At 36.4% G+C, this 17,884-nt stretch overlaps 1 protein-coding gene across 4 annotated transcripts in view; it reads left to right on the top strand.

The window, feature by feature from the left end:
• Positions 1–1,161: 1,161 nt before the first annotated feature.
• The window catches only part of ASB2 (ankyrin repeat and SOCS box containing 2), a 36,624-nt gene continuing 19,901 nt past the window's right edge, over positions 1,162–17,884 (top strand). The window contains exons 1-8 of one of the 4 annotated variants that reach the window (XM_087952125.1): positions 1,284–1,589; positions 5,373–5,728; positions 9,082–9,342; positions 11,243–11,335; positions 12,743–12,909; positions 13,873–14,028; positions 14,468–14,713; positions 15,699–15,870. In XM_087952125.1, coding sequence (XP_087808251.1) covers positions 9,125–9,342; positions 11,243–11,335; positions 12,743–12,909; positions 13,873–14,028; positions 14,468–14,713; positions 15,699–15,870 — 1,052 coding nt within the window. In that variant the 5' untranslated portion in view covers positions 1,284–1,589; positions 5,373–5,728; positions 9,082–9,124. Of the gene's footprint in view, positions 1,590–5,372; positions 5,729–5,748; positions 7,913–9,081; positions 9,343–11,242; positions 11,336–12,742; positions 12,910–13,872; positions 14,029–14,467; positions 14,714–15,698; positions 15,871–17,884 lie in introns of those variants that run through there. The other 3 variants (XM_026679224.2, XM_087952126.1, XM_087952127.1) reach the window with 3 other exon arrangements.

Below are 17,884 nucleotides of genomic sequence, written 5' to 3'. Positions count from 1 at the left end.
TGATGGCCTACATTTTGTTCTAGTAACAGTATGAAAAATAACCTCAGACACTGTATTGCACAAGAAAAAAAACAGGAAGAGATGTTAATTCAAAGAATATTAATAACGTCTATTTTTCCATCATTAATGTACTCCAAATGTTACTGAATTCTGTTAATAAAGCATAATAACTTTGTAGAACTCCAAACTGAATTTTAAGAAAACAGGAATAAACATAGATTATTAAGACAGAAAAGCAGCCTAATTAAAGGAAAGCCACACTGTTTGATCAAGCTTTTTCTGAAAAAAAGAGTGACAAAATCTTCTGGTACCAGGAAAAGAACACATTACATATAGCATCTCTCCCAGGCCTCTTCTTTCACCATGTTACTTGCCATCTTTTTTCTTTACTTTCTGTTAATTTTATTGTATTTTTTGTTGCTTGTTCTGAGACACCCAGAATAGTAGTAGTAGTAATTTTTAAGCTGGAATACAGTGGTGTCAGTTTTGTTACATCAAAATAACATAAATATCCCTCTAAAATTGATTGTATTTATTTATTAAAGTAAAGCCCTCTTTTCATTAAAATAATCTTATAGAGGATTGTTACAATTCAGTTCATGGGAATTGGTTAGAAGATAACAGTCTTCACCCACAATCTCTTTCTATTTTCATTTTAAGTCTATGATTTTTTTAAAAAGGTGGGTTTACATATCAAACTAAACTGTATTTTGTTGCATTAGCCATGTATTAACTAATTGTAGATAACTAATACATCTTGCTTAGTCCAACATGCGCACTAAATCTTCAACCTATCCAATTTTTATATCCAACTGCATTAAAAGTCTTATAGAAAAAGCAGACATTTAAATATTTTTTAAAAGTTGAAGCATTCCAATGCAAAATTTCTAATTTTTTAGGTATTTTCCCCCTATGATTAAAAATGGTGAGTAATACCTGTTGATATAGAATTCACAGTTTGTTAATTCAGATGTAGAGATCTGAACTAAGACAGCACTTTCTCACTCTTTAAAACCTTTCAGCCAATTATTAATCCTCCCATTATCCCTGACCTCTTTGTTCTCATTGATGGAACTTGGAGTTTAAAAATACCAGAAGAGAAACAATCTTAGAGAAAGCCAGGGGTATAAATGAAGTAGATGTGCTAAAGGGAATCACAGGCAATTTTTCCTCCTTTCACCATCAGCAGAATGGCCATATATGGTCTACTTGTCCAGGACAGCAAATGAATAGTGATATAATAAAAGGGCTGGCTTTGTTTCATTTAGTGAAAGGAAGTTAGGCAAAGTGAAGTTCTACAAATTATAATGCTACAGAAAGAAGTCTAAAGAGAAGTAACAAGTCATTTTGTTTCAAACTTCAGACAGGAAATTTGATATGCAGAACAACTTACATTTTGGCTTGTAAATGTTGATCATGGGGTGATCCAGAAATAAACTCCAGACTTCAAAGCAGGAGAAAGTTCAAAGCTGCTTTGCATTTTATCAACACAGAGAGACAGGAGAGCAATGCATCCAAAAGGGAATATTCTGATTTAATAGTCCATGAAAAAATAATTCTGCAGTAAACAACTTTCTACAAATTACAAGGTAATCATGCATGGTTTAAGTGTATTATTTTGGTCCAGGATTAATATTGCATGCAATATACATAATTTTTCTTCTCTCCAAATGCTGAATTATAATGAATTAGCTATGAGAAAGAATTTACACATGTAGTAGCAGGACAAATGTTAATATATATGTTATTTTGAATTTAAATTACTTTCTACAAAGTACATATCTATATGCATTTCTCTAGGAACTACTTCTGAAATATACTATGGGAATATGAACATTTTCCACTTTCTAAATCAATTTCTTCGACAAGAGGGAAAGTCATTTGAAGTTACAATTTATTTTATTCAGATAGTTTTAGCTCTTTATACCAGTGGTGTGGATGAATGGATGTAGTGATAAACAGTAAAATAGAGCAAAAAACTTGTTGTGCCAAGTGATGTGCCAACTTTACTTCATAAACAGCTGTTTAGGCAGCTGAGGATGGATGGAATTTATTTACTCAGAAATGTTTCATCATCAGGAACTGCCCTGCTTTGTGCTGAACCAGCTTTTAAATATATTTGGCAGTTCTCGATCTACAGGTTATTTAGTTCATCTAAAGATATTGGATTGAGAAATCTGCAAAGTAATGTCTGTATTTGGAAATCAAATGCTTGGAAAATTATGGCTCATGCAGTGGGTAGTCTTGGACAATAAACAACAGCTTGTACACTAGCCTGGTTCATATAGTACACTAAATCAAATTGTGGTTTATTTGGTTTGATTCAGTATATGTAAATCAAATTGTGCTTTGAAACCTCTGCTGTGTTTTTATATATTATGAAAACCCAGCCAATTATAATTTAGAGTTAAGTAGTGTGTGGCTTTATGTAATGTATAAAGCAAAGCTATAATAGCAACAACAATAAGCTGGCTCAGGAAGAATTAAGGAAAGATAGGAAAATAGAATTGAGGACCAATTCTATGCTGATTTACTATGCAGATTTTAAAGCAATACAAGAAATTACATGTAAGTAAAGAAATGAGTGAGATAGAAATGCACAAATTGTGTGCTTATAGAATGATCTCCAATCCTCCCTTGTCCAATTTGCAGTAAAAAAGCAATGCATTTCATTCTAGTATACATGTGGGCATAGTGAAATAAACACAGTTCACTCAATGGTTGTAGCTCTTTGGGTCCATTACAGTTCCCACCACCTAAAGAAATTGCTTAGTGTATATCAAGGTGGAATCCTGTATTCAAGTAAGCAGGAGAGGCTCCATTGTTATTAAAGAGAGAGGTGAGTATTTCATAGAAAACAGGATTGCAAGTTAAGCTTTTGCAGAAAAAGAGAAAGGGGGAAGGATATTAAATGCATGGAATGATGGCCTTTAGCAATTCCCAGCATGCTGGCTGGAAAATTCTCGGAATTGAAGTCCACACATCTTAAAGTAGCCAAGGTTACAAGGCACTGATCTAATCAGCTAAACGAATAGCTGGATTGGTTTACCACATTTTAAAGTAATCTAATGTTTACTTATTATCTAAGGAAGGGGCTTCCTGTAAGACCATTAAATCCAAAAGCTAAAACTACCTAACCGCACTTCTACCAAGGACAATTTTTAATGCAAACTTTGTTTTTGCTTTCATTATGTTTGCTATGACGTGTAAGGAATATGAGAAGCAGGACAAATTGCAGGACATTCATTTTTGTATATTATAGAACTATTATCATTATGAATTCTATGTAATTAACAGTCTAAGCATATGGATTATCTAGGTTCATAGTGTATATTCATAGCAATGAATAGGTCATCGAATCCATAGTACCAAGGGCTATGATCTCATACGTTAAAGTCAATCTACAATTTGTCAAAATTCTTAATTTGATAGAATAAAAGAGTCTGAACATATGGATAATCTAGGTTTATAGCATATATTCTTAGCAATGATTAGGCCTTTGAATAAAGAGTTCTAAGAGCCCTGATCTCAAAGTCAGTTGGACTTTGTCCAAATCCTGGCTTCATATGAATAAAACTATTGTAAGAACCAGGAGACCCCATTTCGGTTAAATTTTCAAATCTAATCAAATCAAATCAACAATTGCTAATTAACATTTTCTTATGGATATCAGAAAGTCTTAGAAAAATTTAGCGAAGCAGCCTGGAAATGAGGAGGCTTTCTGAGTTCTGGAAAGGGTAACAGCACTCAGTCAACAGTAAGGCAAGATTTCACCATTGATTTCCACCACCACCACCCTGCAATTTGCAGAAATTCTATAGAGAATGAGATTTCAAAGGGACCAGACAAATGTGGCAAACAATGCCTCATTCATACTTCAGGTGATTCCTGTTTGAAACTTCTATCGTAGGGCAAATACATGAAAACAGTCAACCCATTGATACACTTTAGCTAATGGCAAGAAATTTACAAGAACAGTTTTTTCCCCGAACGCCATCATTCTGCTAAACAAATAATTCCCTCAACACTGTCAGACTATTTACTAAGTCTGCTTTACTATTACTATTACTATTAATCCTCCCATCCTTCCTTTCACCCATCACCTCCCACTTGTGACTGTGTGACTGTAACCTTGTTGCTTGTATCCTAACGATTTTTATTGACTGTTTCCTAGTATGATTTGATTGTTTATTGTACCCTATGACTGTTATTAAGTGTTATTCCTTATGATTCTTGACTCTTGACAAATGTACCTTTTCTTTATGTATACTGAGAGTATTTTCACCAAGACAAATTCCTTGTGTGTCCAATCACACTTGGCCAATAAAGAATTATGTTCTATTCTAAAAAAATTGTAAAAAGTACAATTTAATAAAACATCTGGAGAACCCTAGATTGCTTACTTCTATTTCACAGTAACAATTTCTTTGTTATTTCATTCTTAACCTAAAAGGAAAACAAGGGACAAGTCATGTACATAAATCTGGTAATGTTTGAAGGTGCTTGTCTTATCAGGGGTATACAACACGAGGCTCTTGAAAACATTGGCTATGGCCCAGAATCCTTTAAAACATTGCCACTAAAGTGTACTTTACTGAGCTGCTCCACCTACAGTACTTTGTGGAGTATGTCCCCTGGCACCAGAACATTGTACACATTGAACTACAGCATCTTGGTTAATCACCTGCATATTGCCAGATACCTCAGCCAAATACTTTCTTTCAAGGTTGTATGTCTATAATGAAATAGAAAGTGCCATAAAGTAATGTTTTGGTCCAATCAACCCCCCAAAGAAAGGAATAAAATAGCACTCTAGAGATTTGTAGTTAAACTCCAAACATGTGTTTATTTCCAGTGTTTTAATACTTCTTTTGATTTTAAAAAGAGAAAATGGTTTACCATAGATACAATAGTTTAGGATCCTAATCATATGAGGAGCTGTACAGTTACAAAGTTCCATGAAAAAAAAATGCTTGCATTAAAATCTTTGATTTCACAATCATAGAATATTTCCCACTGGATATTATTAGAATTTCATGTGGATCCTAGTAAGGGGTAAATTGATTATGGGTAAGCAAATAACTCTAGAGTTGGCACTTGCTCCTTTTATTTTATTTTATTTTTTAAATTGTTTATCATGCAATGGATTAATATAAAAAAATCAGTTGACCTTTTAGTTCCATCAATTATAACAATCTAGAAAATCACAGGGAATCCCAGAATTACATATAGTGATCTGGAAGTTTCCTCTACCTTAGCTAATGCCAGTATTCATAGCACCACCAGTACAAAAGCACTGGGTGAAAATCAGATTCATGGGGAAATGGAAAGGTGGAATTCCTTGCTCATTAAGCAGATCTTCTTTGTCTCAGGTTTGACAAGGAGCACTTGGATGACTGGTCAGACTTCTGGAAAAATGGTCTGAGAACAGATGAGTTAAAAATTGTACCTTGGGGGATATGTGAGTGATGTTACATGTGATGGAAACCAAATATTTGCCACATTGCACAATTAGAACCTCATACCAACTGTGAAATTCTGAGGTTGTAGTATCATTGTTGTCCTGAAGGCAGGACAAGAAGCAATGGATGGAAACTAATCAAGGAAAGAACCAACCTAAAACTAAGAAGAAATTTCCTGACATTAAGAACAATTAATCAGTGGAACAACTTGTCTCCAGAAGTTGGAGGTTTTTAAGAAGAAATTGGACAACCATTTGTCTGAAATGGTATAGGATTTCCTGTTGGGGCAGAGGGTTGGACTAGAAGACCTCCAAAGTATTATTCTGTTATTCTTTATTGTGTGATATTTTGCTATCTCAAGAGTTAGATGACTTCACCGTCATTGAAGAAAGCATGGATTCTGCTTTGTATCAAAGAATTCTACAGAACAGCCCATCTCTGTTAGTTGAAGCTGAAGTGTTAAGTGGGCCAAGCAGCAAGTCAATGTACAAGCAAGTCTACAAGAGAATAGAGGAAGAAGAAACAATTCAGGATTTTTGAAGGGCCTTGTCAAAGTTCCGGTCTAAACTCCATAGATATATTTGGCCAAAGCATAAACAAGCAGTTACTGAGTTGATGGAGCTTGCCACAAAGGGATGAGCCAAAATTCTAAGATAGTGATATAACAGAACAATCACCAATTGCAGATTCCATTATCTTTGTTTACTAGCAAAATCAGCTATGGATGCCAGGAATTTTAGTGCAGTGGTACCTAGGGGCTATGCCACTCCTCCAAAGTTTAGGGTTTTTTTGACAAATTCAGCTTGGTCTCCAAATCATATTGTTTGGATTGGAATACATTTAAAGCAACTATGCTGTTTAGTGCACAACTTTTCCAGGGTATCCAGATAATTATTTTATTGCTGTTATAAAACAGCAAGCAACACTATACCTACTAAAAGGGAAGTTTTGCTTTGCAATGCTTTTCACACAGTGACCTGCTGCAAGCTGTTTATTTTGTTTTATGTGTCACATGAAATACTTGGCAAATGCCAGTTGCAACCTGACCCAAGCAGAATATTTTTAAAATACACAACCCTAGAGACGATGAGTGGGAAGGAAAGAGGGAAAGTTGATTTGTAATAGCACTAATAAGAGGCCCCTTCTGATTTTGTAGAAAATATACAATTCTCTGAAAATATCAACTAATGGGAATAATCTTTTACATTACATTTTTAAAGTCTGCCAATTGTTATTTTAAAGTCTGCCAATTGTTGTTTTTCCTCTATTGCTGTGCCTTGGGAAGAAAGCTTGTTTGATGACATCCTTCGAGAAGTTTCCTTTTAGGTCCCCAGAAGCTTTTCAATGTTTTAGAGAAACAGTCATCTAATTTACAAAGTTTATAACAAAATGTTTAGGATGGTAAAATTTACCATATGCCTGTCCCCTTCTCATAAAAAGCAAGGGGAAATTACTATTTGTTTAAAATGGAGTAGATGGTGAAAGAAAGTAGATAAATCCCTTCCCTGATTTATTTTTTGGATACTGAAACAGGGATGGTAATGCAGAAAATAATGCAACACATCAGGCCAATGCAAGGGAGAAGAGGATTATTCTTCCTAGTAATACACATAAACACTTTGAATAGAAAAACTGTCTCCATGTTCTATGTAACTGGGACAATGAGTGCATAAAATATATATGGCTATCATATTGCTTCTAATTTGGTACATTTTCCTTTAACCCCGGTGATTTATTTATTTATTTAACACATTTATCTTTGATAGATGCCCATCCACTGGTCTGAGGAATTGTACAATAAGAACTGTCAAGGAGGGACTGTCTTCATCCACTTTGTCTGACACAGACTATTTGAAATGAGCTATCACTTACTCCTCTGGAAAGTACCCTTTCCCTCCTGGGACTCCAGACCAATACAATCAACCACAGGCACAATCTATTTGATTTAAGACTGAGTACCTTACCCAGCATTCTGTTACTAGTTGTTGCCAGCCAGAACATATGCATGAAAGAAGAAGAAACTGCTCTGAATACATTACTTCCATTAAGGATACGTCCATATTCCCCCAAGACATACTAGGGTACTTCTGCACTAGAAATGTAGAGTCGAATTGGCACTTAGTCATCTATGCCACACTGTCATCTATTTGGTATCACCCAATGATTTCCCTCCACATTCATTCTGTTTTTCCTCAATTCAGACATTCAAAACATAAGAGCTTGAGAATGGAAAAAGATCTGCCAAAGAAAGATATCATTTGAGTGATGTCAGTGGGGGGTTAACATTTTACCGGAATCATCACATGGACTGAATGCCTGAACAACAAGTTGGACAACAATAAACTTGACATATGAAGGCATTGGGAGAAAGAACTAAATAATAATCCAACTTTTGCAAATATATTTATTCATGTTACTTTTTAATTATTCCAAGAAATGTTTTGACAAAAGTAGGTATCACAAATTGACCCAGTCATTTAATACATTTTTATGGTTAAATATAGAGTTGAAACCGGGTTTCCTTAAACATAATCATACATTTTATCTATCTGATCAGACTAATGAGATACTTTTAGGTCAGTAATGTGATTATCCCAATAACACTCTGCTTTTAGACTTGAAATTAGAGGCAGATAACATATATTGCATTGAGCTGGAAGAAAAGTGGGATATAAATCAAATGGATAAGAAAATTAATAACACTAGTAACAATAAAAAAATGAAGCAATCAGGCAATAATTTTAACTACTTTATAAGTTGTTCACGTTTAATTTAAGAATTAAAAGAATAAAAAAGAAAAACATATTTATTCCAAAGAAGATGACTGTGTATTTAAGATGATCCATGGGGAATGTATAGAAAAATCCTGTGTCACTTGTTTTTTAAATGATATGTCAAGAAACCATTTCCACAAGTAAAAATGTTTGGTCATGATAAAAGATGGGAAGAGGATTGAAATCAAATGCATTTAAATTACAATCATCTTTAAACTAATTACATATAATTACTATGATGAGATAAAGTTTTAAATCATGTAATAATGTCTCCCCTTCTTTATGTCAAAAGTTACCATTCAGTGGTCATTGTCTTTGGGGTGGGAGGGGTCACAGCTGATGTTCTCCCTGAGATGCCCATAAGCTCATAAGGTTTGAAATCAGGCGTGAAGTCAGCCTTCATCTGTTATCACATTTTCAGTGCCTGGAAACTGGGGAGTGAAGTATTGCTTGAGTGACAGCAGAGTCCATGTGATCCAGGGGTGCGTTTCTACCGGTTCTGTCCACCTCTGTAGAACCGGTAGTTCTGAAGAGCAGCACACATATACTGGTTCTATGTCTGCTGATGTTTTTGCCCACCCGGGCTCTTACCTGATCTTTATTTTCTGATTTTGCAACTTCAGCTGCCGAACAAGGCACAGCTGCAGTTAAAAAAGCAGGAAAAGAGGGCTGTTTCAAAGGCTGATTCTCTGCACCCAGCGTGCTGATGATGATTTACAGGCGCGCGGCTCCCAGCATGCAGGGAAGCTCGTAAATCCTGAACCGGTAGTTAACCCTGTCATATCCCACCCCTGATGTGACCTACCCATGATAAGGTATGTGACCTGTATTTATATGCATTCCAGGGTTATTTTTAACCATCCCTTCTGACTTACAAGAGAACGGAAAATGACAACACAAGTTACCGTAGCAAGAGCAGGTACAATTGGACATGAGGAATACAGCCTCTACAGCAGCATGAGTGAGGAGGAACTTATTCAGATGGCCATTGAGCAGAGTTTGACAGAAGACCCTGCTGAACAAATAGCTGCGCAGAAGACAGTTACTGCGGCACCACCACCCTGTGAACCTTACTGTCAGAACTTCTATCTTTATCCTTGGGAAAGGTAAGCATGCCAGGGAGAAAGCACAGATGAGAGAGAACTCAGACCAGAATTCTGCACACGTCTACACCTCAGTGTTGCATTTTTTTCTGATACAGCTTTCTTGAAGCTCTGTGGAAGTTCCCCGCCATATCACTTAACAACCATATTACTAACTTAACTGCAACTGTTAACAACTGTGGCAAGAAAGATTGCAAAATGGGGCAAAAATCCCCTCATTTAACAAATGTTTCATTTTGCAGCAGAAATCTTAGGCTCAATTGTGGTCCTAAGTCAAGGACTACCTGTACTGGCTGGAACATTTTCAGAGATGTTCCAAGGAGTTACATATAATGTAATTATACGTAATGTGTATAATGTGTAGCTTGGCCCTGAGTTAGGTTCCAGAAGATAGTTTAAAAGGCATGCTCTTTCTCATGTAAGTATTCTCCCCCCATTCCAGATTAATTAGAATCTGGGGATTCTTTCATAACTACTCTATCTGAATCTGGATTTCCTTTGTAATAAGAAAAGTTAAATTATTCTTCTCACTCAGGTATGAGGGCTTACAATCTTCCAAATTCTGTTGAATTACAACACCCAGTATATCCCCTACTGATCATACCTACCACGTCATTGTAGTTGTGCTTTTAAAGTTGTAGCAACGTTGGGAATCTCATCTGCCATCATCAGGCTTCTGTATAGTGTTCACAGAAGCCTGATGATGGCAGATGAGATTCTGCCGAAACGCTACAACTTTAAAAAGCACAACTACAATGACGTGGGAAAATACCCGAACAAAGCTGAATGCCATACATGTAAGTACCCACGAACACTTCTAAAGCCCGTACGTAAAGATTGATTCCATGTATGCTTTGGCCCATCATTGGAAATCTCTGATGACCGGAAAAGCTGCATCTGATATAATTCTATCTTCAGGGCAACTTGAAAAGATATTGGAAGCTCATGAAAATTAGGCCCAACCTAGCAATCTCCTCCTGACCTGGTTTAGTTAGTTGTGCAAAGCTCTCTGACACAGCATTCTTCTTCAAAGCATTAAAGCAACCACATCTTTTGCAAGAGACACACAACTACTTCCAAAGCTTCTCTAGATCTCCATCCATGTGCACCCACACCCCATTCTGTCCCTGGCACTGACACAAAGTAGTTCTGCTTATGTTCAAGGAGCTTAGGACGGAAAAGGAGAAGCTGCTTTGGAGTGTATGTGTGGAAGAAAAACCTAATACACGTTTGTCTGCAATTTTTTAAAAGAAGCTGCACATTTTCCTGGGATTGTGTAGCTGCCTCCCAGACCTGTCAGAAAAGCTGTGTTGGGTTTATAGAGTTACAGGCCAGTTTATGTGTCTTGGGCCATGAAGCACTTTCTGTCTTCAGATCTGAAATCCTGCATACACACATGCAAATAGCAGAAGCAACATTCAGAGTGGTTGCATAAGCATTGCCAAAGATGTGGCTGTTTCAGGCTTGAAGAGACAAGCTTTGAAACAGTTCTTTCAGGTGTTTTGCACAACCTTGTCACTCAGAACCAACCTCAGAGCTTTCTTTTTCTTTTCATTTCTGAACAACACTCTCAGGCCTTTCTTCCCCCTGAAGTGGAAATGCCTTCAAGTCCTTTCTCGGCCCGCTCTGTGGTAGTGGGATTAATCTCATTGCAGTCATATATGGTCATTTAAATCCCATGACACTTCCTCTGAGGGCCAAAAATAATCTAGGAGTGAAAGAGCAGCTGAGACCAAGGCCTAAAAAAGCCAAGACCATCTGCTTTTGTTTAAGCCTCAGAAACAGGTTCTCTTTGTCTCTCTTCTTCAGTCTCATTTTCTGATTTCTTTACGAGACCAGATATGATTTGCTTTTCTTATTCGGAGTATTTTTCGCTATTTTATTCATGCTGTCATCACTTCAGGCGTGCTATACAGTCCGGAGGCCAGACTTCAGCATCCGGTTCAGGAGTCAGGCGGAGGTACGATGGCAGCTTCTTCATCTTACCCCAGGCTGAGTAAGTCCTTCCTTTCCCTTTCCTGTTGAAAAATGTTGTTTTTATGAGGTAGGCTTGTTTAGGCAGCTGGAATGACATATTAAGCAGTTCGTGAAGAATTTACAAAACTAACTGAAGGAAACTTTGCTCCCTTAGACTGTTTGCCCTCCTCCACTGTTTCTATCTTTGCTTGAGCTTCTCTCTCTTGAAAGCCTAATAGTTAACTTCATTTGGTTTTGGTGTCACTTGTAGGCTTTTCTGGTGCATTGAGCTGAGTCAGAAAAAGTAAGAATGAGTGGCTTCTCTAGTGATTAATTTTGACTGCCATTTAAGCCAGATTTTTTTTTTCTTTAGCTGCATTGCCACAATGCATTTTACTCCAATATAGAATAATTAGCAGTAATCAATTTTTCATAGTCCTTGAAGGAATTATACAGTATATATTACTACATGTTGCAAAAGATGTCAGCTCTCTGATGAGGGCCCTACTATGGCCATAATACATACCTGTTGTTTAGTAGTTAAATTAACTACAGTGTCTCAGTATGATTAGTATACTGATAGTCCTTCACCTATGACTACAGTTGAGCCTAAAATTTATATTGCTAAGTGAGAAATTTATTAAATGAGTTTTGTCCCATTTTACGACTTTTCTTGCCACAGTTGTTAAGTGAATCACTTCAGTTGTTAAGTTAGTAACATGGCTGTTAAGTAAATCTGGCTTCCCCATTGACTTTTACTTATCAGAAAGTTGAAAAAGGGGATCATATGACCCTGGGACAGTGCAACCTCATAAATATGAACCAGTTGCCAAGCATCCAAATGTAAATCACATGACTTTCGGGATGCTGCAATGGTCATAAGTATAAAAAACTGTCATAAGTCACTTCTCTCAGTGCTGTTATAACTTTGAATGATCACTAAAGGAACTGTGGTAAGTTGAGGACTTTATTGTACTTTCTGTATCTGTATTTACAAAACAGTTTTGACAGCTGCAGTTTTGTCATATCTGGCCTAGTTAGTAGAATGGGAGACCATGAGAGAATGTCACAGATGCAGACTAGACTGAGAAGACAAAATAATCCCAAAAGAATGTAATGGCAACCCATTTTGTCCTGTTGCCAAGAAAACTACGAACTGAATTTGAGTTGAAGGTGACTTTAGTTTTTACATATAGGTTTGACACTAGTAACATTTCCGTTTATATTTTTATCTATATAATATTTTGTTTCAGTTTGCTGCCTGAATCGCTTTCCCTTTTACATTTATTGTGCAGCTTTGTCAATGCTTGTGAAGTGTGGTGACATCAAATGGTACTTGATATACATGGTATACATATGGTACAAATAAATATGCAAACAGGCATTGCAAATCCTGTATCAGAAATAATTCTAGAGAAAGTGATCAGTTCTCCCTTTTGTTTTAAAGAGTGCTGGATCCTGTAGTGTTGGCGATCAAGGAAGGAGACGAAACCGCACTGCAGAACATGATACAGGCAGGAAAAAACCTTGCACAGCCTAACAAAGATGGATGGTTGCCACTCCATGAAGCTGCTTATTATGGACAAGAGGGCTGCTTGAAACTGCTGCATAGAGGCAAGTATCAGGAAAGGGGCTGATTGCAGAGTGGATGAAAGACAAAGTCACTTTATGATACAAAGCAACCTATTAGGTTGTATTATATATAACATAGAAAAGTACCTTGCGTATGCAACTTGTTTCTACACATGGACATTTTATTTAAACAGTTCCCCCAAATTTGAACATGAGTTTGTTATCTGTAAACAACAATGAAAGCAAGTTTTCATAATTTCATTATTTACGTATTTTTTAACTTAGAAACTTAAATGGTTATTTATCTTATTCAACATAATCTTGGGTAGTTTACAGTAATGTTAAATAAATGAATGCCCCATGTCTACTATCTATCTCCCCCCCACTCTCTATGCATGTGTGTGTGTGTGTGAGAGAGAGAGAGAGAGAGAGAGTGTGTGTATTTCCAAGTCTTCGAGGCATTTATTGAAGGAAAGCACATTTGATTCAAACCCAGCTTAGTCCATAGCTTTAAAAGACTGTAATGCTTTTTCATAAGAAAGCTGTGGGCTTAGTATATGAACATTTTGTCTGTTTATACTGTTGTACTGATATAAAAGACAACGATGATGATGATGATGATGATGATGATGATGATCTCAGGCAGTGGTACTTTCCAAAGCTATTCTACAACGATCCTATCTTCCTACAAAAGCAAATCAATACAACGCATACCAATTAAGTCTCAAAGACATTAATCTATCAATATATGCTATCTACTAAAGTACTTTACCATCTTATACAGGTTCCAATAGTAATTGCCATGGGTGAGCTTTTAGCCTTGATCATTCAGGTGCATTAGATTATAACTTTATTTATCTGCTTGGCTATGCTGCCAAGAAGAGAGCTGTGGTTTCGTACATCTGGGGTTACATCAGTTTGGAGAAGGCTAAATAATACTCACTATTAATATTATCTAGATGCGCTGTACGCCTTGCTTAATGTGGTTCAATGTTTTCTCAATAGCTTTCCCTGGGACAATTGATCAACGTACACTTCAGGAAGAAACAGCACTCTATTTAGCAACAAACAGAGGGAATATTGATTGTATGCGTTCATTGCTTCAGGCTGGAGCAGAACCTGATATTGCTAATAAAGCCAGGGAGACCCCACTTTATAAGGGTATGTAACTTCATTCATGTTGGATTTTGAGCTAGCATGTACTGGTGTCTTTAGATTTGGAAATGTTTTCTGCCCTGGAACCTTCACACATGTAATGAGTGTTGAATGTTCATAATTTGTCTTGAAAGTAGGATATGCCAGAGAAATAAAGAGGTTCCCATCCTTTTTCCCTCCAATATTTCCCCCAACATGCCCTTGAAATTTCCATTTCTAATTCTTAATTTTCTGGTTATAAAATTGTTTTGGCCTCAAGAAATACATCTGTTCCATTTAACAAAAATAAATTCATGGATTTCAAATTATTTCCTTCCCCCACAAATCTCCCCAGAGAAATAAAATACAAGGTATGTTTGTATGCATGGCCCGTGCTGTAGCTGGTGTCATAATTAATAAAATCAAAGCTCTCAACATACAGATTTTCTTTCTTTTGATATGACAGCTTGTGAACGCAAAAATTCTGAAGCCGTGCAGGTATTATTGCAGTACAATGCTGATGTGAACCATCGCTGCAATCGTGGATGGACGGCTCTTCATGAAGCTGTTGCTCGAAATGATTTAGAAATTATAGAATTTCTACTTCAAGGAGGTGCCAAGGTTGAATCTACAAACTGTTATGGAATTACCTCTTTATTTGTAGCAGCTGAGAGTGGCCACTTAGAAGCCTTGAGATTCCTGGCGAAATGTGGTAAGTACCAAATGCAGGAGGCCACAACCGAACCATTGATGGATCGGTTGTAGTCTGTACATCATTCATTCAGTTTTCATTTGTGCTTTTCTTTAATCAGCCTATAATTTGCTATTGGTTTCATTTTGAGTACATTTAAATATTTATATTTACTATTATTTTATTTATAAATGAAACAGAAACAATAGAAATGTCAAGAAACATCATTACACCTGTATATTATTCCAAGCTTTAAAGCCTGTCTGAGAATCCTGAAATAATTTTATTCCTCTTGTAAATGTGCAATATTTGCATTAATTGAATATTCATTTTTTTTCTTATTGAAAAGAAGTCTAGTGTTGGGCTTTGTAATTGTGTTTCTAGTTACAGTTTTGTTAAGTCTGCCAAATATAACAGAGTTTTCTGTTGTTTGCAAGGGAAACAAATTCTGCTTGGCAGAGATTTGTGCAGCTGAATATTGACATGTTTGTTTAAATGAAACCACCACCCTATTGAAAGAGTTTTGTTCTCAAAGTGTGTGTGTGTGTGCGCGCGCATGTGTGTGTGTGGTTTATCTGCAAAGAACAAAGCTGTCCCAGTCATTTCTTTGACTGCATTTTTTGTCTGCATCTCTATCTCCCCCTCTCTTGGTCCAGCCATTCCATTCCCTTCATGGGTATGCTCCTAGAAAAAGGATTTCTTGAAACCCTAATCAAAAGAGATCATTCAACCATATCATATCTCTTGTCATAACTGACTTTTTTTGAGCTGAAAAAGGAAAATAAACAGCTGCAAAATACAAGGAGATTATATTTTACGGTGTAAATGTATTTATTCTGCGTGCATTGAATCAAATTATTGTATGATTTCTAGCACTTCACAAGCATAAAGCTGTTGTTGGAAATCTTTATGTTTTCTTTGGACTAGAAATTCCTGGTAAAGAACTATGTGCTCTTATTAATCCCAGATCTTTTGAGATTCTACTTTACACACCTTTCATTCTCAGGTGCTGATATCAATACCCAAGCTAGTGACAAAGCTTCAGCTCTCTATGAAGCTTCAAAAAATGGACATGAGAAGATTGTGGAATTTCTCTTGTCTCAAGGAGCTGATGCTAACAAAAGCAATAAGGATGGGTTCTTGCCAATTCATGTAGCCTCCAAAAAAGGCTATTATGAGTAAGTTGCTTCTTTAATTTTCAGTATTTGGTCAGTTTAAACAAATGAAGATTAACTGTGCATAAACTGCAGGTTAAAATAAAAAAATCAGTTATGTTCACCTCAGCAGTTGACATCAAAAATTCAGTTATCATCTAAATAAAAAACAATCAGGATGTGATAGATCATATACAATTTAGAATACCCAAAATAACAAGAGATATTCAAGTTTCTACTGCAGATATATGTGATATTTCTTTCTCTATTCCATATATGGACATTTATGCAGAGTTATTTTGGTTATTTATTGTGAATTAGTAATATAAAAAATAAAGGCAAGAAAAGCTTCTGTCTCCAAGGTTCTTAAAAGCTAATGTTTATTTGTAAAGGTACAAGACATGGAACAGAAAGAAGTACGAATAACAAAAGATGAACCACTGCAATTGCCTTGATGTTCTAATAGTTGGCTAGATCTGAATCATGGGGAAAATGGGTTCTTTAGGCCACAAAGTTATAGTTTGGTAACAAGGTTATACAGATGGTTATACAGTTTGGCCCCTTCCAAGTTGATTTAATTTTTAAAAATCCTAGTGATTATACTGTTTTAGCAGTATTTTGCAAATTCAGTACACAATATAAACTGATGATTCAAGACCCATTTCAAGTTATATTAGTAAGTCAGCATCTCTAACCAGAGTGGTCTTACACAGATCAGCATCATAGGGTCAATATTTTTAATTTATTTTCAGTCATTCTTACTTCAAGTAAGTTTCAAGGTACAAATGAGATTCATTGCACAGGGAAGTCTTAATTGCTCATAGTAATTGTTAGGGTTATATAATAATATGGATTTTTTTTCAGAAAGAATTTGAGATTTAATCTTTTGATGAACAAATCTGAATCTCAGTGTAACTTTTGTAATATGTGTATCAATAAGGTGTATATTTTGATATGTTTATTCAACTTAAGAACTCTAGCCCCAGTTACTAATCTAAACAGGTGAACTAGAATGTTTTCTTGTTGGGGTAGACTTCCATTTATAGAATACAGTGGTGGGGTTCAAAAAATTTTTACTACTGGTTCTGTGGGTGTGGCTTGGTGGGTGTGGCATGGTTTGGTGGGCGTGGCAGGGAAAGGATACTGCAAAATCCCATTCCCTCCTCACCCCACTAACCTGCTTTCCAGCTCCATTCTCCTGTGTAGGGCAACAAAAGAAGACCCAGCCCATCAGCTGGGACTTGGCAGGCAGAGAATAGATGGGGCGGGGCCAGTCAGAGGTGGTATTTGCTGGTTATCCGAACTACTCAAAATTTCCGCTACCAGTTCTCCAGAACTGGCTGAATACCACCTCTGACAGAATACTATTCTATGAAGAAGCTGGTTTGTATCAAAATGATCCAAGTTTCAGGTAAAACCATTCATAATAGCTTCCTATCTTTTCCATTAATAAGCTCTGTATATCTGTAAATCAGATGTAGAACATTGATTTTTGCAGTTTACATACTGAAAACACCTATTGTTCATGCAATCCAAGGAGAATGCACAGGGAGAAATTATTGCCTATTTTTCCCCTAATACTTTACATAACTCGGGGGAGGTACTTGTGCCTTTCACATATCAACAAACCACTTCTCCCATCATTCCTGAGTACTGACCATGCACAATGCTGACAGGATATAGTAATGCTCCACAAGTAGTGTACCCCTGCCAGAGGAAAATTGTTTAAAAATCCTGTATCTTAGAAAAGGAAGTGCAGGACACAAGGGCTGGGAAACTAAAGAGCAGGGACTTGGGAATGAGGCTGGAATTGTGTTCTCTGCTTTTATTCAAAACCCCAATATGTTTTGTCAATAACTTGTGTATGAAAATGTGTGTGTGTGAGGAGGGGGGGGAGGGAGGGAGAGAGAGAGAGAGAGAGAGAGATCTCAGCCCGAATCAGTCCATTGGAGCATGAGGGTCTCTTACTTGAAGCTTACCTACCATACCCATTTATAATAAATAACTTTGATTGCATTTGTGTTTTAATTTCATTTTT

Source organism: Notechis scutatus, chromosome 1 (assembly GCF_049901735.1).
Source record: "Notechis scutatus isolate UNSWTSFEM ecotype Mainland chromosome 1, rNotScu1.2, whole genome shotgun sequence".
NCBI classification, from domain to species: Eukaryota; Metazoa; Chordata; class Lepidosauria; order Squamata; family Elapidae; genus Notechis; species Notechis scutatus.
The sequence above is the reverse complement of the archived record's forward strand: the minus strand, read 5'-3'. Positions and strand labels throughout refer to the sequence as shown.